The sequence below is a fragment of the Falco biarmicus genome, chromosome Z (genome assembly GCF_023638135.1).
Source record: "Falco biarmicus isolate bFalBia1 chromosome Z, bFalBia1.pri, whole genome shotgun sequence".
Classification (NCBI taxonomy): domain Eukaryota; kingdom Metazoa; phylum Chordata; class Aves; order Falconiformes; family Falconidae; genus Falco; species Falco biarmicus.
The window spans coordinates 49,846,035-49,869,700 of NC_079311.1; the positions used below are offsets into that span (position 1 = coordinate 49,846,035).

General features: G+C 41.0%; 1 protein-coding gene across 2 annotated transcripts in view; it reads right to left on the reverse strand.

Moving 5' to 3' along the window:
- Window positions 1–20,356: 20,356 nt before the first annotated feature.
- The window catches only part of SH3GL2 (SH3 domain containing GRB2 like 2, endophilin A1), a 101,956-nt gene continuing 98,646 nt past the window's right edge, over window positions 20,357–23,666 (reverse strand). For both annotated transcript variants that reach the window (XM_056325136.1, XM_056325135.1), the window contains exon 9: window positions 20,357–21,844. In XM_056325136.1, the coding sequence (XP_056181111.1) occupies window positions 21,645–21,844 (200 nt within the window). In that variant the 3' untranslated portion in view covers window positions 20,357–21,644. The remainder of the gene's footprint in view (window positions 21,845–23,666) is intronic.

The following is a 23,666-nucleotide window of genomic DNA, read 5'->3' on the forward strand; positions in this document are numbered from 1 at the left end:
CTTAAATACTTTGCAGGACATTGCATCACTAGATGAAACACTCCTCATAGAAACACTCCCTATTGACTTCAGGAGCTTTTCTGAAAGTCTTTGGAATGAACTGACTTCCCTGCCTGGTCCCCCCCGCCCCCCAAAGGAAGTAACATACCAGAGCACTGAGACTGTTAGTATTTTAACTTTCCTGCATTTACCTTGCCACTTCTTACTCCAGGAAAGCCTTGCAAATTCTTTCTCAGGCTAATATCTGAAGTACAGTTCCTGCTTGTCTTTCAAAGAGATAGGCAATAAAAAGAGTTTGAATAATTAGATACCAGTTGCTGTAATACAGGCTCTAGCACAGTTTGATGCAGCCATTACATCAGGCAAAAGATTCTGGACATGATTTTCCTCCTCTGTCAAGAGCTGTTTACCTCCAACCTTTATAACTCTTACTGTTTTATGAGCCACTTTTGAGATGCTTGGAAGATAAGCACTGAGTTTAATGTATTAATGATCAAGTACACAATACTCAATAATAGGTGCTTTCTAAGAACAAAGAGAAAAATGAAAGAACCTATTGAACACCTCCAAATGCAAACAGCATTTCCCTCTTCATCACCAAGATTTTTCTCACTTTGCCTGGATGGTATGCAACCTTTTCTCACTGCAATAAAGGTGCTTGTAGGTATCCATTTCTTTCTGTCTTGGCCTGGTGCCAATTGCTAAAGGTCATTGAAGAACTGGAAGTAAGACAAAGCCTTCTTAGCTGTGGTGGTTTGACCTTGGCTGGATGCCAGGTGCCCACCAAAGCTGGTCTATCCCTATCCTCCTCAAATGGATACAGGAGAAAAAATATAATGAAAAACTTGTGAGTTAAGATAAGGACAGAGAGATCACTGAGCAATTACCATCATGGGCAAAACAGGGGTGGAGATTGTATTGGGTCTGGCTGAGGTGGAGTTAATTCTCCCCACAGCAGCCCTCACAGAGCCGTGCCTTGTACTGGTAGCTGGAAGGGTGGCCATAACACACCAGTGTTTTGGCTACTGCTGAGCAGCGCTCCCACACAGCCGAGGCTGCCCCTCCAGCCTCCCCCCTTACCAGTAGGCTGGGTGGGGGTGAGCGACATCTTGGGAGCGGGCATAGCCAGGACAGCTAACCCAAACTGACCAAAGGGATGTTCCATACCATATGATGTATGCTCAGCAGTAAAAGCTCAGAGAAAGGAGGAGGAAGAGGGGCATTCTTATGACTTACATCTTCCAGAGCAACCGCTACAAGTACTGTCACTGTGCTTCCTGGGAGGTGGACAGACTTCACCTGCTAGTGGGAAGTAGAGAATAACGTCTTTGTTTTCCTTCGCTTCCATGCATGACCTTTGCTATTGCTTTATTAAACTGCCTTTATCTTGACCCATGACATTTTTTTCCATCTTATTTTCTCCTCACACTGTCCTGCTGAGGAGGCAATTGATAGAGTGGCTTGGTGGGTACCTAGTGCCTGGATACCTAGTGTGCAGCCAAGGTCAAACCACCACAGTTCTTTTTGGCACCTTACATGGGGCACAAGGAATTTGAGATAAAGATATAATTGGAATACAGCTAGAGAGTGAAGAGCAAAATGAGAATGGGAAATTTATGTTGTTGTAATTTTGTTGAAGGGACAAGGGGTGGATTGTGTGTAAATTGTCCACTTTTGTACAGTCCTGTAATTATATTATTTTGATTTGGTGTAGGGAATTCTTTTTGTTGGTGTGAGTGAGGTTTGTGAAGTTCGTGTGATGAATATGGATTTTAAGGATAATTATTAAATATATGATTTACAGAGGCAAGGGAATGTGTTTGGTTTATGTAGCAAGGGCTTGGTAATGGGGATGCTACAGGGATACCTTCTGTGAGAAGTTGTTACAAGCTTCCCCTATGTCCCATAGAGCCAGTGCCAGCAAGGTCCAAGATGGACCCACCACTGGCCAAGGCTGAACCCATCAGTGATGGTGACAGTGCCTCTGTGATAATCTGTTTAAGAAAGGGAAAAAGAAAACCGCACAACTACAGCCAGAGACAGGAATGAGAACGTGTGAGAGCAACAAGTCTGCAGACACCCAGGTCAGTGGAGAAGGAGAGGGAGAAGGTCCTCCAGGCACTGGAGCAGAGATTCCCCTGCAGCTCATGGTGAAAGACCATGGTGAAGCAGTCTGTCCCCCTGCAGCCCATGGATGTTCATGGTGGAGCAGACACCTACCTGCAGCCCATGGAGAATCCCACACTGGAGCAGGTGGATCCCCAAAGGAGGCTGTGACCCCGTGGGAAGCCTGCATTGGATAAGGCACCTAGCAGGACCTGTGGGACCGTGGAGAGAGGAGCCCACACTGGAGCAGGTTTGCTGGCAGGAATTGTGACCCCATGGGTGACCCACATTGGAGCAGTCTGTTCCTGAAAGACTGCACTCCATGGAAAGGACCCACACTGGAGTAGTTTGTGAAAAATTGTAGCCCATGGGAACAACTCCTGTTGGAGAATTTCATGAAGGACTGTCTCCCATGGGAGGGACCCCACGCTGGAGCAGTATAAGAGTGGGAGGTGGCCTCCCGCTGGTGAGGAAGAAGTGACAGAGATGACTGTGATGAACTGACCATAACCCCCATCCCCCTGTGCTGCTGGGGAAGAGAAGGCAGAGAAATCATGAGTGGACTTCAGCCTTGGAAGAAGGGAGGGGTGGGGGAAAGGTGTTTTGAAGCTTTGGTGTTATTTCTCATTATCCTACGGGGATTTGAATGGCAATAAATTAAACTACTTTCCCCAAGCTGAGTCTGTTTGGCCCAAAGCTGGTCTATCCCTATCCTCCTCAAATGGATACAGGAGAAAAAATATAATGAAAAACTTGTGAGTTAAGATAAGGACAGAGAGATCACTGAGCAATTACCATCATGGGCAAAACAGGGGTGGAGATTGTATTGGGTCTGGCTGAGGTGGAGCAGATGGTAACTGCTGAGTGATCTCCCTATCCTTATTTTGACCCGCAAGCCTTTTGTTATATTTTCTCTCCTCTGTCCAGCTGAAGAGTTTAGTGACAGACCGGCTTCAGTGTGCACCTGGTGTCCAGCCAAGGTCAAAGGACCACACTAGTTTTGCATGAAAAAAGTCTCACATATATTTGTTAAAAAATTTGTTCCTGTCATCTTATCAGCTTGCCTTGTGTATCTGTGTAAAAGCCAGTATGGTCTTATGTGATATACTTTACCCACTTACACTTTTTGAAGAAGTTGTTTGATGTATTTAGAAATATATATTTATATATATATACACACACACATATATATATAAAATAAAATATTCAATTATTATATTTTTTACTGTATAAGGAATTGATTTCTTACCCTAGTTACATAAAAAACCAACCCTAGGACAATGTATTTTCTTTTATAAAATGAAAATATGCAGGGAATCCAGAGGTGTGCTAATAATGCTTGACATTAGGAATGTTTTCCATAACAAAACAGAAAAGGAAAAGCACTCGTATGCCAGCTAGGCGGAGATTTTCAATGTGATAACACTTCTGTTGCAGTACGCAGTTCTAGCATGCAGTTACAAGTACCCAAGTACAGTGGAAGAGCATTCTTCAGATCTAGCTGGGACTAGGCATCCATTAAAAACTTTTAAATCACCTATAATGAAAATATATTGCCTTGCTCTTCATGTGCTGTAGAAACATACATATGCTATTGAACTAAAAAGAATGAAGTCAGATAAATTTTCAGTTCAGGGATTATGGAGGTGAAATACTGAAAAGTTTGACTCCATAATGCCAAATGAAATTATTTACATACCTGTCCACAATAGAAAGATGCTTGTGTTATATTTTCTTTTTCAAATACAAAAGTGTGAATCTTCAGCTTCAAAGAACACCAGAAGGGGCCAAGTATGAATGAGGAGGAATGGTTTTAAATTTCGAAAGAAAAATAGTCCCTAAATACAAATTTTTCTGTTTTATATTCTGTAAACGTTAAATTTCATTTATCAATTTTTAATTGATTTCAATCACAACAAAGTTATCTCAGATCATGAATGCTGCGTGAAAACCACAGATGTAAGAAAATATAGTTTAAATATTAACAACACCTCAGTCCTTCTCTAAAGCTTTTCCCTTGTTTGAAGCACTTGAGTGAAACTGCTGGTCATAGTAAAAGTGGGGAGGGGGTGGGGGTGGGGGTGGGGGGGTGGCCGGGACCTGCCAGTCGCTGCTGAGGGACTGGCTGGGCATCGGCCAGCAGGTGGTCAGCAACTGTACTGAGCATCACTTGTTTGGTTTTTTTGTCTTCCCTTTGGGATTTATTCATCTCCCCTTCTTGCTTTTGTTCATTACAGTTGTTGTTGTTATTATTATTATTTTATTTCAATTACTAGATTGTTCTTATCTCACCCCTCAAATTTTACCTTTTACTGATTCTCCTCCCCATGTCTCTTGGTGCAAGGATGTGAGTGAACAAGCAGCTGTGTGATTCTTAGTTGCCAGCTGGGGTTAAACACAACAATACTAAATCATACTGAGAAACTATGTTGTAAAAAACCCCACTACATGTCTGTTTTTTTCTAATGTTTTTTTCACCCAGAATTGCCATTTACAATAATACGTTAAATATTGCCACGCTTTTGTAAGTTAACAGTGCATTTTTTCTGTATACCATATTTCTGTGAACTTCATCACCATGAAAGATTAGCTATCATTGTGTAAGATTATGATATTTAGCTTCTTTTGGAGAGCATGATAGAGATATAAAATACAAGATTTTCAGATCCTATTAACCCATTCAACTGAGGTTACACTGTTGGTCTGACCTGCTGGCAGTCAGGGATAGTGGCCCATTCAGCATCCTTTTATGAAAAAAGGGAGGAATTTAGAGAAGAAACCTTGAAGAATCACTTAAAACATTCTTCAGGTATTCCAAACAAAACTTACTATTAAAAAACTGTTGGTGTTGTTCATTTAATCAAGGGAAATTCATTACTGTGATATTGCTCTACCTTCCTGTTATCAACATTTTCTTCTTTGATGGCACATTAATTTCTTCCTCTACCCTCCAATTCCCTTGGTTTCTTCACTATCAACTTCTTGTCCTTCAGACTGGTAGGGGCTATTAAACACATAGACAAATTTATTCAAGCCACAGAATTTCATTCAATGCCAGTTTGTAACTACATCTATAAACTGTGCCTGATTACGCACTGCATTTTGGAAGTGACCCTGTCATTAACAGACTGTGGATGCATCTCTTCCCTTCACATTTTGGCCAACAGCCTTTCTTTACTGTATTTATGAACTTTAGTAGACCCAGTATGTTCTCTATTTTATCCCATTTATATAAAGATTAAGTTATTTCTGTTTCTTTTTAAGGTAAAAAAGGACTGGGTCTTGACCGGCTGTTTCCCTAGCCTTCAAAAAATTAGCAAGTACTCTCCTGCATTTCTAGTTTTCAGTTCTTTTTATGTGTTGATATTAGAGTTGTACGTAGTGTTCTGGCATCAATTTCCCAAAAATTGCCTCCCTACATCTTCTGATTACTACCCTATTTGCGTTTCAGAAAGTTGGTGGCGCTATTGTTCGGATGAAAGTGTAGAATTTGTTCTGAATTGCTGGATGCAGCTATAAAGGTAGCAAATTCATAGCCAGTATGTGAACAAGTCAATACGTCTGCTATTAGAAACTAGCATTTACACAGAGGCTTTATTTTGAACATTTCTTCCCAATAATGCTTAATGAGGATATTGCACCTGACACCAGCTCTGCTTCTCACCATGTCGACTTGTATAAAAGTTTGTGACCTTTGCTTTTATGCCCATATCTCAGTACTAATAGCCATGGTGTCACCCGACACTGATTTTTATGATCTTTATTTATCAGCCTCTAACAGCAGCCCAAAATGAAAACCAGTTTTGAACGGGGCAAGATCCTCAGTTCTGTTCATGCACCAACAGACTGTAAAGGTGAAGAAAGAGCATAGACATTAAAAGTTGGGGGAAGAAAAACCTCACAAATCTTCAGACCTTTCTGACAGCTTAAGCAGATATGGGGAAAGGAATTTTGATCTCTTCTTGAAGAGCAACCAGAGGTTGTCAATATTAATTCCTCTGTATGTCAGATCAGCAGCACAGAATTATTAGGAAAGATCTCTGGATTTATGCAGATGTAACGTCAGATAAGCTGGTTAGAAGATGTAACATAGATAAGCTCGTTAGAAAATATAGCCATTCTTTTTTTAAAGATAAAGTTCTATAAAGTAAAACCACCCATATCTTATCAACGTGGTTATCTGTGTTTTAGTTATTTTCAAGATGTCAGAAACTATGTTAAGTATAGTCAGACAGAAGCTTACAGAAAAATATTTTGACTGCTAAATGAACACTTTGGAAATATATTTTGTGGGAAGGTTTATCTTTCTTGCCTTTAACTGGAAATAATAAAACCAAAAACTATGAAACTGTCCTGGTTTCAGCTGGGATAGAGTTAATTTTCTCCTCAGTAGCTGGTATAATGGTGTGGTTTGGATTTAGTATTAGAACAGTGTTGATGCCACATAGATGTTTTTGGTTGTTGTTTGGTGGGTCAAGGTTGTTGTTTGTACTGAGTCAAGGACTTCCCAGTTTCTCAGTCCCTACCAGCCAGAGGGCTGGAGGGGCACGGGGAATGGGGAGGGGGCACAGCCAGGACAGCTGACCCCTACTAGCCCAAGGGATATTCCATACCCATGGGGTGTCATGCTCAGTATATAAACTGGGGGTGGGAAGAAGGGAGGAGTTTGGCCAAAACTGGTGATGGATCTGGGGGGACTGGCTGGGGATCAGTCAGCGGGTGGTGAGTGGTTGTGTTGTGCATCAGTTATTTTGGATTTACTTCTCTCTCCCTCTGTCTCCCTTTCATTACAGTTGTTATTATTATAATAGTATTTTATTTTATTTCAATTATTTAATTGCTGTTACCTCAATTCCTGAGTTTTAACTCTTTCTCCTCCCCATCCCAGCAAGGAGGGGAGGGGAGTGGGCAAGCAACTGTGTGGTGTTTAGTTACTGGCTGGTGCTAAACCACAACAAAGATGCTCACACAAGAAAATGTCTTCAGACTTAATGGGAAGAGAAGAACATACCCTAGTGCTTTTCCTCTTACTACTCTGACATAAAACAGAAGTTTCTTGCTTCTTCTGTTTCCTTTGTGTCAAGTGGAGCAGGCACCTTGGATGGCACGCTGTTTGATACCAGCCAGCCAGGAATTTCTAATTACCTTTTCCTATCACCGGAGTTACTCACCAGACTCCTAGCCTTCAGCATCCCTTTCCCTCTGTGTGCAGACACCCCCACTAGCTGCTTCCAGTCTGCAGGAGTGCTAACCCCAAGAATACCAACTACACAGGGTTAGCCATTTCTAAATGTTGCTAATGCTAGACACTTCACCTGTTACTTGTTTTCTCTGTAAGTGCACTTGAGCAGCAGCATCTGAAGATTGCCCTTACACTCTAAGATTGTCGTTACAGAGCTTAGTACTGGAGATCTTTAAGAGCAAGTCGGAATAAAACTATTATAAAAAATATAGAGAAAACCTACTTAGGCCAAGATTAAAATATATTGGGGATCTTAAAAAGTGCTTTTCAGCTAGATCCCTGTTTTCTGAGGGAAAAATAAAAAAAGCTCCATGAAGTTTATAGAATGTTAATAGATGGGGACAAAGACCAAATGCAAAGGAGTTGCAGAGGCTACTCTGATACATGGGCAGAAGAGGTAAAAAGGAATGTTTTCAGTCTCTGCTAGAAATAAGCAGATTCTCATGGTTTACAGTGAATACACAAGACAGATGTGATGACAGGAAAAAAATAAAGTTAGAATAATAATCTTGATAATAGAGGTTCAGTAATCATCTCCTTCAGGACAAACTCCTTAACAAGTAGGTGTGCATCCTAGAATCATAGAATCATAGAATTTTTTATGTTAGAAAAGACCTTTAAGATCATCAAGTCCAACCATTAACCTAGCACTGCCAAATCCACCACTAAACCATGTCCCTAAACGCATCCTCTGTATAAACGATAGTTATCCTCCATACGAACATGAAAAAAAAAATATATATATGTGAGGCTGTTGCTTGAGTCTGTAGGCTGGAAAACTAGTATAGGGGCAAAGATATGGTGCAAGTTGTCCAGTAATTTTGCCTATCAGGCAGCTATAGATACCATTTTACACAACACCCCATGTACCTTAATCTTGGCCTAAGAAGTCTTCCTGTAGCTAGGTGACATCTCTGAATTACAGAGATACTCAGGAGTTGATCAAAAACTGTTTGACAAAGCTTATTTTTATCAAAAAAAAATGTAAAAACTATTAATTGCAAGTTGTTTCCAGTGGCACATTTTCGTAGAATACCAACTCAGAGAAGAATACTTGAAAAGTGTATGGTTAAAAGTTAAATATTTTTTTCAAAGCTAGAAATATTCCTGTATTTTTTCATTTTCTTGGTTTCATACACTTTCTTTTTTACTGAAACTGGGTAAAACATAGCATATGAAATGTATAGGAGAGAGAAAATAGCAGTCATTTTATTTTAAAGTGTACCACTTAAAAACAGAGAGCCAAACATTTAAACTTTTGACTCTCCATATTGGGTCAAAAGCAAGAACTTAAAAAAACCCCAAAATTCTCTAATTTGAGATCTTTACAGAAAACATTTTAAAAGTAAAAGAAACTTGTAGTCCTTCACAAAAAGGGAGAAAGTATTTTGATGCAAGATAACTTCTCTTCTTTGATAATAATATAATGTCATGGGGAAAAGTACACCAGACAACGTGACTTGGCTGAGCTGACTTTACTAAGTGGGTCAAAATAGTGTGATAGGCTTTGTCAGGTAAAGTATTGCACACACATGTGCACATGCACGCACATGCATGTGCATACACAGATGCACACACAGAGAGCTAACATATATGGTTATGTACATGATTCCCCCACCATTTCTATGCCAGAAAATCGAGGCTGCAGAAAAAACTACACCCTCCAGCCGCTCCATAGTGAGGTCTGCTTGAGGGCTTGGCAGGCAAGGTTTCAACAGTTGTATTTTGGGCCCTCTGCTTCTACATGATGCCAGGTGTCCATTTACCAGCTTTCCCAAACTGTTACTGGGGGAGGTTTATAGCCAGATGCTGTCTGAAATCAATACACAATGATATCACATTAGGCCTTTCCAGCAGTTTCAGATGTCATTCTCCTGGTAGTTGTTGATCCATGGTCCGTACCACGGCTCATCAATCAGTTCTTGCTTTCTTGCCTGTTAGCCATGGCTAATCACGCTTAGTTACTTACTTATGATCAGGACAAAGCCTGTAATAATCCTGCAGCAAACAAAAAAAGACTTTGGAGACAAAAATATCAAATTAAATATTTGGAAAGGAATGAAAGTTTAAACATCCTATGAAAAGGATTTTCTTTCAGCCATCAGAAGGTATTTTGCCATCTGTGTTGTCCAGAAATTCTGGAAACCTATCACTGCACAGAATATCCAAATAATTTGGCATTGGGACTCCCTAGTCCTTGGAAACCTTGTATTTTTGTAATCCTGATGGGTTTAAGTGTAAGGAATTCCTTTAAACCTTTAGGAATAAAATACTAGCAAAAGCAAGCACTGTCACTAATGGTGCTTTGCAAGGACCCAGGAATAAAGACAACAAAGGTTGGTTGCTAGAAGGGATTTTCCAGAGCTCATCAACAAAACATTTCTACTGTGCACACTCAAGATATTTGCAAGGAATGTGCTGACATTGTTATGCCTGCAGCACAGCTTGTAAGCCTTTCTTGCAACAGTGGTGTACAGGTAGAAGCAGAAGCCTCTATCCATGGAGCTTTAACCCCACGCTCATTCTTTACTTATTTTTCTCTTCCAAAGAGGCCAAGAAAAAACCTAGTTTCTTTTTGTCAGATTATTTTCTTTTCTTTTTAACTGCTTCTAAAGGGTCAAATGATAGCTAGGGATGGTGAAAGTCTGAGGAAAATGCATTTCTGTGTGCTCCTGGGCAAAACCACATTTTGCAAAGCACTGGCATTGCTGATGACATCAGCCCAGCTCTCTGGCAGTGCCACACAGGGCACACATGGCAGTAATTGGCCATCATTGCTCCTGTACCTTTGACATCCAGAGTCCTCTCTGCTTTGTCTATAACAAGCTCATAATGCCTCAGGCTATTACCCTCTTGCTCCACACACTGTCTCCTTCTGCACATGTGCATGAGGTTGATATTCTCACAATCTGGTTTTGAGGGTGGTTTTAAGATTTCATATGATGAGTACTTGTTTCAGCACTCTTAACAGGCACTTCCAGCTTAGCTGTTTACCAGAATAAGTAACTTTTGGAATGTCTCTGGAGAACACATCTTTACTAATGAAAACACTTTTTGATCCTTATTCTCATACTAATCTCTTACACTCAAGTTACAGTTACAGATTAATTAAATTCTCAGACATTATCAGTACCTGCACCTCCTCTTACTCCTAATACATTTTTAGAGAAACAAAACCAAACACATTTCAAATCACCCTAATCTTATGATGAAGAGCAACCAGGCACGGAAACAACTGCTTCAAGACACACTTTGGAAAAAGTGGGCCTTAATCATTTGTGCCTCAAGGGCCCATATGTAAACTGGGTATAATAAAACGATTTTGCTACAAGAAGGAACCTCAGTTAATATACATTGAATACTTGGGGAACTTCAGATGAAAGGTGTTATGAACTGTCAAAACATTCATATTGTAATAAATTCCTTGAGACAATTTGGCCCAAAGTAAGCATAACTATCCTTCCAGCTAAAGGCTGACAGATGTATTTCATGATGAATACTTCGTGCTTGAACGAACAATTTCAGAAGCTATTCTGATTTTTTTCTAATGTTTTCTGAAGGTGAGCATCTGTAATTCTATTATTATATGGGGGTCAGGGGAGAAAATGCTACATATAAGCATGTATGCGCCCGATTGAAATTATAAAGCTTTGTGCAGGAAAGATCTGTAGCTAGGAGACAGCTAAAAACAACTTTATTCAGGACAGATGGGTGATGTATGTGGGTGCTTCAACTGTTTTACTGGACTTTTTAAAACCTTAGGTGTGTTTTATTAACCTGTTTTGAAGATCTGTATGAAAAAGATTTGCTTACACTATGAAAATATGATTGATGAAAATAGGTAGGGTGAACTTCAGCAATTTCCACAGCTTAGGTTTTTGGGTTGCTTGGGATTTTTTTAAATTTTAATATTCAGGTTTTGATGATATTGAAAAATCAGGTTTTCACCATTAGCATTGCATAATGACGATTATTTATAGCAATCTCTACTTTTGTTAACATTGTCCTTTAAAACTTTAATTTTCAGAAATAAAACGTATCTGTTAATAATATTAAAATGAAATGCCAGGGTGCCCTCTACTGGCTCACAGTATTAACACCAAACAGCAACAAAAATCAAACATTTGTAACCCGGCAGGAACTATAGTCCAAAATCTAAGAGAAGGTTGCCAGATGCATTTAATTTGAAACATGTTGGTCTTGCTAAAAACAGATTTGGATCCCTCCCACGTTTTGGAAAGGTGGTGGCAGCATGCGCTGTATGCTGCTTGAAAAAATGGACTGCCTTTTCCAGTGGCTGCTGACCACATGGTAGAGCAAACCACATTCATACTGGAGCAATGAGGCTGCCATGTTATGCATCATCAATTGAAAAAATGCTTTCCAGGGTAAGAAAATAGAAACAAAGCATGTGCTGTCACATTTTCTACAGCTCAGCAGAGCCTACAAGTTCAGCAGGGACTGTGAAATCCCTGCTGTTGCGCAGTCCTTCCCAGCTTTAGCCCCCCTCACAGGACCTGTGACAAAAGCCGACTGTTGGCCTGTATCAAGTTTACAAACAAGACTGGTAGTTGCCCACTATGAAGAGGGCGCTTTTCACCTCAGACATGAAATAAGGAGCTTCTTGTGTGAACTGGAAATACTTGCTCAGCATGAGGCCGCAGGTGATTGCTGACCTTCAGCAAGCAGTTTCCCACACAGGAGGAACATTTTAACACCTCTCTGTGATTCCATTTTCACCTCCTGGTAATCTCTAGAAGTTTGCACATAGTGCTACAAGCCAGATCAGCAGACTCATTTCTTCATACTTTTTCATAACTGCAATATTGCAGAGAGCAGCAGGAAGTGACAGCTTTTCTTGGGTTATAGGGAATTATGGAATTCTACAAACTTCCTTTAGATGTAAAGAAATGAAAAATACATAAAATAATGGGATTATTTATTATTTTTGCAGTCTGAGAAGAATAGAAAAAGAACCACTGGTGGTTGCACTGTCCTTGATAGGCCCTCTGACATGAGGGTGTGGAGGGGCACATCTACAGCTTATTAGTGAAGCCCTGAAGCTGCGACCTCCAGGCATCTATCTACCTGTGAAATTTCAGCACCTTAATACCTCTAGTTGCCAAACATCATTCCAGTAGTCAGTGGAAGATACCTTCAGCTTAATTCCTTTTCCAGACTCTCCACTGAAGGTTAGAGTATTAATGCTTAGTAAATACTCTTAAACTGGCAAAAGTAAAACTTTTGGCCTCAGGTAAAAACAGAAATTTTGATTTGGCTGGATTAATACCGTAGTTGTACAGAGAAAACTGAACAGATTTTTCCTCAAGTCTACCGTGCAAAGTCTGAGAACTTTATGCACATTAATATATACTCTCAACAGCTCTGTGAAACATGGAATTATTAGCCCTATTGTACATTTTGAGAATTAAAACTAAATTCACTGCTCAGTTTCTGGTAACAGTTCTCTGCCAGTACTTTAAATCAAATCTATGCTGAGTCCCATCCTAGGACCTTAAACAGATCTGGAAACTGGTATGATGTGACCTCGGTGACTTTGGGAACCCCATGAGACCATTCTAGACTTCCAGGCAGGACAAAGCAAGTAGTAACTTCATGATGCTTCAAAGTGAAAGCAAGGAGCACTTTCTGGGAGAAGGAATGTTCAGGACACGGTGAAATGGTCTATAATGTTCCATGCCTCTGGAAGCTTCCTCATTTTAAACAGCTGTCTCAGCTTTACACACAGCTAGGCATAGCAGCTGCTGCTCTTTTGCAATGGACATTGTGGATCTAAGTTATTTTCATGTGGTATACGAGGCCTTTTATCTGCCTGCTCAGAAGTGTTAAAATGATGGCATAAAAAGTCGAGCTGCCTTCTATTTATTTTATATTGCAATTTTCATTCTGCTCTTTGAAGACCAAGCTTTAAAGCACCTGCTTACAGGATCTGCAGGAGGTGATCAGCTGCTTTAGCATTACTCTTCTCTTTATGACACTCACCTCACAGGAACTGGGTACGACACTGGATCAGAAGATTGCTGTAGGACTGATGAAGCTGATGCATCTGCAGTTTCCTCTGGACATCACCACTGATGTGTGCTGATGTCTGTCATCATACTGGATCTTTTCCTGATAGTTCAAGTTCGCATTATGACAGCTGTGAGCTGCTAATAAGCTACTTCAGCCTACTGCAAAAGGACTGTCAGAGGCTACCTCCTCTCATGTTGAAGAAGCAAAGTATGCTTGCAAGGTTTTCTATTTATGCTCTGTTTTCTTCTTCATGTCAGTATTTGTTTTAGAAACAGCTCTGATCACATTTCACTTGAAGGTTAAAATCAGAGAAATTCCAGGAACGTAAGTCCCATCTCTGGAAGAACAGAAGGTAAATAACATTCCTTCTTCTTTTTTTGCTGAGTACTCTGCTGCTCCCTCACAATTTAGGAAGTAACTTCCTCACATCACCTGAAAAGTCAGCAATAAGAGAGGATAGTTCTGGCTCTGAAGCTTTCTACTAGCAGATTGAACATCCTTTCTGCCTCTTCTAAAGTTGCTTTTTTCATCATGCAACCACATACATGGGCTGAAGCTTTGACATACAATACTTTCTTCATTACTACAGGAGCTTCTGGGTTTCTTCCTGTTCTTGTGATCTCTGGAAGGTCCAGGCATGCTGCAATGGAGAGACGGGACACAGCTTGATGCAAGCAAATGTCAATTTATTGTATAGAAACACGGGTATATATACTTTCAGAAGTCACGCGTTTTAAACAGATTGGTCCTTGAAGCTAAGCATTGCATACTAGGCAATCCCCGATTGGTGGTTAACTACCATCAATTAACAGCAAGGTGTTACCTTTCCTGGGCGCCATCCTTGGCACCACCCATCCCCCACTCCCCTACGCTGTCTCAGCATGACTCATCATGTTAATTGTTGTGTCTATTCACACTGGAGCACATTCCCCTCAGCTAACTGATTGCCACGCATGGTCCTAGTTTCCAGCCCGCTCCTGCACAGGCACATGGCGATATAAAATGTTTGACTGGGACTGTCCAGCTAGAGTTAGTGCTACAATTTTTGCTGATAGGCTTTAAACATCAGATCACCCAGCTGATTTTTGCATAAATCAAGAAAATATTGCTGCATACTGGTCTGAGTTCTACTTGCAGTATTGGCAGAGGATTATCTAAGTCATCAAGGTCCTGCAAAGGGTCACCAGGTGAGTTTTGCCAAGTCTTCAGTGCTTCTGGGTAAGAAATGCAGACACTTGAGGAACTTTATAAACAAAACCTATAATGACCACTGGGCTAAGAGGCAACTAAATGGGCACTTTGAGAAATCAAGCCTTAGACATAGGCACTCAGAATGCATGTTAAATCTTTGAAACCTAGCCCAGGTATTTGTGGAATTCTCCTTATGCAGTTAACTTAGTGAAATTATGCAAGCTGTGCATTGTCACATCAACCATTAGATGCCTTAGTATCCCTCAAGTACTTCATATGGTCAACCATTATAGCCATAACTGTTACACAGAGTCATAACTAGCCTCCTTCACACTGCACATAACGTAAAAGTTTTGGAGGCAACCACTACAGTAAGCACTGAAGGCCTGTGGATATCCGAGTGTTCTGATGCATAGCATATACCATCTAACTTTTACAGTGTTGTGACTTCTCTATTTTCAGTGGAAACTAAAAGATGTTCTAAAAAAACCAAAGTCTGGGGAATCTGCAGCTCCAGCTTCAATATGTTCAAGACTTAACTGGACAAGGCCTTGAGCAGCATGATTTAATCACACCTTGTCTGAGCAGGAGATTGGACTAGATTCCACAGATGACTCTCCAAATCTCGTTTTTTCCTTGCTTCTATGAAAATAAGTTTCACCAACTAACATGAAAATAGATTTCATACTTAAAGTGTTCAATATTTAAGAATCTGCCCATTATTTAAGAACCTAAATATTCTAGGAGACTGTGGTCTGCTATATACAAGCAAGTGCTACAGAAATGTGTACATCATTATCTTGAGAGTCCTGTGTTGTAACACTCTCTCTGGTTTAACATCCAAGTAGACAAACTGATAAAGTAGGAGTTAGATTTGTGGGCAGTGAGGCAGACTGAAAGCTGACTAAAAGACTGGGCCCAGAGTGTTGTGTTCAGCAGCACAATGACCAGCTGAAGGCCAGCCATGAATGGGAGTCAGTAGCAGATCCAGTCTTGTTCAACATCTTCATTCAAGTAGGTCCAGAGGAGGGCCATGAAAAGGGCCAGAGGACTAGAACATCTCTCCCATAAAGACAGGCTGAGTTGGGGTTGTTCAGCTTAGAGAAGACAAGGCTCTGGGGACACCTTATTACAGCCTTTCAGTATGTAAAGGAGGTTTGTAAGAAAGACAGAGGGAGACTTCCTACCAGTGCCTGTGGTGACAGGACAAAGGGTAACTGTTTTAAACTGAAAGTGGGTAAATTTAGAATGGACATAAGAAAGAAATTGTTTTGCAGTAAGCGTGGTGAGACACTGGAACAGGTTGCTTAGAGCAGCTGTGGATGCCTCATCATTGGAAGTGTTCAAACTCGGGTTGGACAGGGCTTTGAGCAACCTGATATAGTGAAAAATGTCCCTGCCCATTTCACGGTCAGGGGTTGGAATGAGATGTTCTTCAAAGGTTCCTTTTAGCCTAGACTCTACGACACTATGATTCTATGATTAATGGTCTAGAAGATTAGGCAGAGTACACTCTCTGTTACTTTGCAGATGATAAAAAACAGGGAGGAGTGGCTGATACAGAAGGTTGTGCTAGCATCCAGAGGGACCTGAATGGGCTGGAGAAATGGGCTGACAGGAACTTCATGAACTTCAGCAAAGGGAAATGCCAAATCCTGTCCCTGAGGAGAAAGGTTAGAAAGTGTGAAGGTAACATGTCACAATAGAGGTCTGTAAGTGGGACAAGAGATGGGTTCATGGTTTCAAACCAAAGTATGTGGTATGTGTTCTTTGTGGAGCCAGAGCACAGCACCTGGAGTACCGCTAACAGGGGCCTATAAGAGGTCTCTCTCACAGCCTGTGGAGCCTGGTGCTGGTGCTCACCACAGCAGGGAGAAGAAATGGGAAGTAGCTATGGGGTGCCAAGCAGACTCGTAGTCCAGGGATGTGCAGACACCCAAGGTCTTGGGAAGGAGTCCCGATTTGGAGCCACCCTCTCTCTTTGCACACGCTCTCCATCTCCCCAGAAATCCTCTTGCCATTCTGGTGTGGGACGAGACAAAGTGACTATGGGGATCATTAGAAACATTAGTAAAATAACTCTTGTGGTGCTCTGAATTACAGCTGGAGCCTACTTCAGGACCTCATTGACCATATGGATGCTCTGAGCAAAGGACATGCCAGTGACTACTGAGGCACAGGAAAGTCCCATAAATGAGCACTGCTGACGGTGGCTGGTAAATCACTGAATCCTCCAGTTTCAGGCAGTGACCCAAAGTGGCACCAGTTTGTTTCTGCATGTACTGGGAAAGCAGAACTTGTCAGAGAGCTGTCCAGACCCTCCTGGAGCCTCCCAGCTTGTAGGTGAGCAGAGAAACACAGGTCATTGAGCCCCCTTTCCTTTTCCCTGCTTTGTTAGTGCTTCTTTCCAACTCCAGGTTTCACAGAAGGTGAAGGGAGAGTGAAAGGCACAAGCCCTGAGCACTGTGCAAGTGAGTGCGAGTAGCATGAGGCTGGCTGCCATGACCCTACCAAATGAGCTGCAGGCCAGGGGAGGAGTCTTACCACAGGGACTTCAGCTTGTCCACCGCCTGCCCCAGCAGCATCTGGAAGGCAGATGTTCTCTATTTGAGTCCCAAAGCTGCAGGGGCTTTCCAAAGCCAGCAGCTCTAGAAAGGCATGGCAGAAGCTACTGCTGCTTTGACCCACTCCCTTGTGCTTTATCTCCAAGGAGAGATACTATTGAAGGTAAATAGCTTAGAATTTATCTGTACTTCACAGTGCACAGCAAGAATATATCACAAAGCTATCCCCATCTTCCACAGCATTTTAGTCCAAATGGCAAGGAAGGACAGCAAAGTCTTCTGGAAATTCCAGGTCTGTGTCCAACTACCAGAGCACTTAGACTTTAAAAATAATAAAATAATAATTACAGAGCATTCTAGAAATTCTGAGTTTAAGTCTAAGACAACCTACTGGTGCTTTACAGAAAATTAAGATCAAGTTCACTTCTACAGAATGCACTTGTTTTTATACAGTGTTATCTGGGATTGTGCCCTAATTTTTTACTTCATTTGCCCATCTCAAACTCAGCCTATTCCTACGCTGGGAAGAAAACTCACCTGTACACTACCTGTTTCCTGCTTTCATAAGTCTAGCCAGTTTCCTCAGCCTGTAGATGTGGCAAGCCTAGGATACACCCTGAAACAGAACTATCGCTCGGCGTAGCAGTAGCCATAAAGATTTGAAAGACCTACAAATGTGAAACCAGAAAAGAAGTCCTCATAGCAGTTTTCAAGTCTTGTCCATGTAGTTCATGTTGGAAAAGCATTATGATCATAAGGAAAGAGTTGTCTGTATAATCACTAAGCCAAGATTCAAATATAAAATTCTGGGTGTGACTATCATCTTCTTTCTATCTGGAGCGAAGGGATATTTTAAAAGAGGAAAAAACCCGCCCTCGTTTGGTTCAATCATTTCTTTATTTAAATAGAGAACTGCTCAGGGAACTGTTGCAGGCTGGGTTTTTTTCCGTATTTTTCAGGAAGTTTCACTTCACAATAAATGAGAAAGTCTAAGAAGGTAAAAGCTTCATGGAACCCTAAGGTTCAACTGACAAAACACCCAACAAAAATGATCAAACCTAAACCTTTAGCTATATTCAGCAGCTGATAGCTTAGTGCTGGAAGACTTCCTGATTTCCTCTGTGAGAAGCAGCAGTTCTACAGCCAAGTTTGGTAATTAGGAATACATGTCACATTTCACATTTTTTAAATGTTTCTGAAAACATAGACCTTAAGAAGCAGGATGACAGAAGCTGTAAGTCTGCCAGTGAAAAAATGATGTTGCCTCCATCAACAACATCTCATGTACTTCTGGAATGGAACAGTCACAGGGCTCTGCACACAGAGCTTTGAACTGCTTGAGATGTGAAAGCAGTCTCCTGCTTTCTTCCAGCTCCTGGATCACACCCTTTATCCTAACACTGAAGCTTTAGATGCAAACTTTTGTCAGCCCTGGCAGTCTCTGCCTTGGCCAAGTCAGATTTTGATCTTACCACCTGAGGAATAAAGCGTTCTTCAGGGATTACCTGTACGAGACAGAGAACAGAGCACACGGAACTGCCAAGAATCATGTAACATGTCAAGACTGGGGCCAATGTTATCAAGTGATGGCGTGTAACAGCGTTTTTCACTATTCTCTGCATTCCTTCTGGCCTAGTTCTTGTTGAAAGATGCAACATCTCCCTACAACTTAAAAAACAGGCCCCCTCAGCTGGGTGGGACACCAATTATCCTTTTGCTCTAAACCATGTAAAATTATCTCTAAGATAATTGCCTTATGTTTACACGCTCTCCAAAACACTAGACAATCATAATCTTGATAAAATAGGGGAATGCTAGGGCACTACCTGTGATTGCTAGGCCTGGACAATTAACATAATTAACTGCAACATAGTTCTTAACTGTAGTAAGTCACTATTAATGCAACTGTTTGGAACAGATTACTTCCAATCACCAACAGAAACTGACTCAAGAGGCCAGTCCTAGGATTTAGGTCAGAACTGTAAAAAAAGTAACAGTTGTTGTACATATATTTGTGTGTGTGGTTGTATTTCTATTTGGGTTGGAAGGGACCTTTGAAGATCATCTAGTCCAACACCCCTGCAATAAGCAGGGACATCTTCAACCGTATCAGGTCATTCAGAGCCCTGTTCAACCTGACCTTGAACTGAGCCTTGGATGAGGCTCCACCTCTGTCAGACTTGCCTTGTTCTACTCTGCCAGAGTCTCTGTCAATGTGCCTGGGGACATCTCTTACACACAGGCCTGTGGGGTTATGTGACAAGGCGCTGGCAGTGGGGGGCTCAAAGGGACTCACCACAGGACACAGCTGAGCCCCTCAGGCAAGATGGTGGTGCCTCAGAGAAAACCTAAGAATGGGCAAAACACGCTAGGCAGAGAGAGGAGGGGGGAAATAGAAGAGTGAGAAACAGCAGAGGGAACACCAAGGTCAAAGGAAGATGAGGAAGAGGCAGTCCATGACACAGATATTCACATCACACCATGTGCAGGGACCCACCACTGGAGCAGAGGAAAACCCTGAGGAGGAAGGAGCAGCAGCGAGAAGCTGTTATGGACTGACTATAAACCTCCCATTCCACATCTCCCTGCACTGCGGAGCGACTTTGACCTTGGGGAATGGGGCAGGAAAGGTGCTATTTTAGTTGTCCTTTTTTTCTCACTATACACGATCTACTTTTAATTGCTAATAAATTAGCTTTCTCCAAGTCAAGTCTGTTTCGCTTGTGACAGTGACCGGTTAGCAATCTCCCTGTCTTTATCACAACTTTCTTATCCTCTCTCTAAGGACAAACAGCGAGTGAGCAGCTGTGTGGGTGTCTGGCCCTTTGCCAAGGCTAATCCACCACAGTACGTGTACAACAAAGAATATAAAATGAAATAAAATGCTGTGTCATATGAAATAAAAATTAAACTATAAGTTAGCATGTCTTTAAGCTTTACTAGGGGGGGTTGTGAACACCAGCATTATTTAATGAGAAACAACCTCCTATCCACAAGATTGCTGGTCATCATGCCACTGATTTAATGTGCTTAGTGTTCAGTTTCTCCTGTTTATAAGGGGTATTATACATATGAGTTTTAATTGACTGAAGCAACATGATAATGACAAAAAAAGTATTTTTCACATTTGCAGGAAATGAGGAATTTGCCTTCTGAAATAAAATTCTTGTTAGCTGCTTAGCATGACAGATTTGAAAGCAAAAAATAATCCACAACATTATTCTAGTTATTATCTCAGCATTTATTTGAAATATCAATACTTTCCATGATATAGTTTATACATTAAGCAGTAGGGAATTGTCTTCATTTCACATCATCCAGTACTGAAGTGGCACATTCAAAGCAGCACATTAAATCTCTGAGAGTCTGTACAATTTAGATAAATAGAACTCTGGATAACTAAACTAACAGAACTTCTGCAACTGTTACCAAAAGAATGCCAAGAAGCTAGGCACAGCACTGTATGCACAAAGTGCAGGACAGAGGAACACAAGTGAACCAACTAAACATATGGAAAATATTTTTGCATATACAGCCACATGTCTTTAATTGTGCAACACAAAAAGGTAAGTTTTATTTAGTCCTCATTGAGGAGAGAATATGCACAAATGATGTTCAAAGAACACATGGTAGACAGAAACAAATGAAGTGAGGGTCATGTTTGGTTGGTTATTGTATTCCTCAGTGGATGAGTTTACAAAGGATATCTGGTGCTTAAGCAGCATGATTTTGTGCCAAGACTTGACAAGAAACAGTTAACAAATGCCAGTTTTATTCCCCATCTTGCCCTCTTACTGGCATTTTTGGTGAGCATGCTTAAAGTTCCTGAAGGGCAAATTCAGGTGCTTTATGGTCCAAGGTTTTTACTATAGGAATCCCCATTTTATGGTTTACAGTTTACCTCTAGATGGAAATAGGCCTTTTAACAATAATTAAGAACGTAAAAATGAGCAGAGAGCAGCAGGACACACAGTACAGTGGTTTGCTTTATGAGAAACCAGAGGGTCTACATTTACATTGCCTCTGTGAGAAGAGCAAGCCAGTTTGGTTGGAAGGTACAGTTCTGGTTAGTCAATGTTAGACTTGTGTGAACTGCATCATTAGGAAGGAAAAGATGAAATGGCAAGAACGTTTTCCTCTTTTATAGAGAACTAAGACTGAAAAGCAATACAGTGGTGATAGGTATTATCTTCCCAATACCACCTTCACTTCCTGCTACTTTACTATGAGTTACCTGCTTTGCTTGCCATCATCTTCCCAGCTTCACCTCAGTAACGGCTCTGGTTACCACCAGGCCAGCATGGCCAATAAACTAACCCACACTATGCTGGCTCAGAAGATAGTATGTATCACCACCATGCAGCATGACAACACATAAACCAAAGATGCTCCGTGGAAACTGATGACTCTAAACCCTGCAGTTTGCACTTACAAGGTGTAAGAAGCAGCATTTTGAAAGCAGTGGTACTGACACAACTATCTGGGTCAGAGGTGGTGGAACAGCCATCCTAATTGGGTAATGGAACTAGAATATCAACGTAATTGATGGGGAAGAAACCTGACTGGCCATGAAGCATCCCCTCATACCAGTTTTCATCAATCTGGTTAGTGAGGGTAATGATATCACCCTCTTTAAATCCCAGCTCGCCTTCATTTTCTGGTTCAAAGTCATACAGAGCTCGGCAGCATGGCTGATCCATGTGAGCACCTGTGGAGAAGAAACACAAAAACCAATCTGCTTAAAAATCCCAACAGTTACAGCATATCCTTTTTACCATTGTACCTACCACAGATTTTGCTGCTTCTCATATCACTCAGATGCTGATGACAGTTCTTTGGTAACATCTAAATCTGGACTGCTAAACTTCATTACAAGACAGCTATCAGCTTTGGCAGCCTTCAGTTTTCCTATGTGACTGCTAGTAAATGTCTGAGAATCCTAAAAGAACCAAGCTACAGTCAAACCCACACCTAAAAGCATGACTATGACCAGTTTGGAATCTAGTTTTTATCTGTTTGTAAAACACAAAATGTAAAGCAGAAGTTCTAATGTATTTCCAGCTTTACTGGCAGAGAGATGCTTTGTCTATTTACTTCAAGTAAATGATGTAATTAGAACAACAGTGAAGATACAACTGCGTCTTTGTCCTTTATTTGGAGACTTCATTGGTACAGCTATACTGTAAACCACTCTAGATGCTCCTAATCCTCTGAATTTTAATCTGAGGTTTCCAAACACTTTTCCTCCCCATTCCCACAAAACACCCGACTGAAGGGCCACCAGGACAGATTCAGAACTAGTTTGAAATTGAAAGCTTTCTAATATGTTAGTTCACGAACATCTGACCATAAAACCTTTAGTATGGCTAATGGAAATTATTATGTTATTAGTTAGATTAGATTTTCAAACATTATATGAAATTAATAAATATTCTTCCTATTTCCCATATTCCCCCTCCCTGAAGTCTCTTTAGCTTCAAGCCTACCGAAAGCAAAATTGTTACTGGTCAAAATATTTCGGATTTTGCAGCACTAAATTGTAAAGAATCTTATATCCCTACCTGACTTTCCATAGTAAAAGTTCATGCACTTCCAGTGGTCAGAATGAACCAACACATGCCACTGCACCATAATGGCACTTTTAAGAATACATATTTCAGCTTCTCCATGTGTATTGGCTTCAGGATGGATAAGTTTCAGATTCGAACTTTCTGTATATTCATTTCAAACACTCACTATGTCTAGAAGGCCTATGCTTGAGCTATTTTAGGACAAAAATATTGCAAAAATATCACTCTCTGATACAAAAATGCTGAAGAGACACAGAAACATCGGTCTGCACTATCTTAGCACAGACAAGTGCTAAAAAACACTACAAAAAAGAAGTGAGGTAGAAAATTACTGGTGGCATGAGAGCTGCATGAGGAGATCTTTAGCATACAAGACTCAAACCACACTCACACACAAGGCCTCTCCATTGTATCCCCCTCCTCACTAGCACAGTAAGGAGCTTACTAGGAGTTTGCAAGATCATGCAAGATAGTTTCCTGTTGCAGGTGCCAAATGGAGATGCTATTGCTGCCTGTACCTGGGAGAACATAAAACATGTGATGGGAAGGAAGGAAATACTGATTAAAGATCTAGTGAAAAAATATCCAGTCTTGCAAGGTGGAGTGTGCTAGCAGTTGTCACTGAGGTAAACTGGAATAACTGAGGTCAGGGTCTAGGCAGAAGACAGTCCTCACCGCAACATGGGAAAACAGATCATTACTGGGAGAAACGAATAATAAAGCTTTCTTGGCATGTGCTAGTGTGAAATAAATACTTCTTTAAGATAACTATTATGCACAATCATACAAATGCTTATTCTTGCTTATGTTGCTCCCAACTGGACAAAGAAAATAATCCAAATGGCTTTGTTTTTCCTTTTAGTGATTTTTACTTTCAGGCTTTTTGTGTTGCAATAACTAGTTTTAAAAAGTAGCATAAAGTTATGGAGGTTGGGTGGGTGGGTGGGTGAGGGGCGAAAG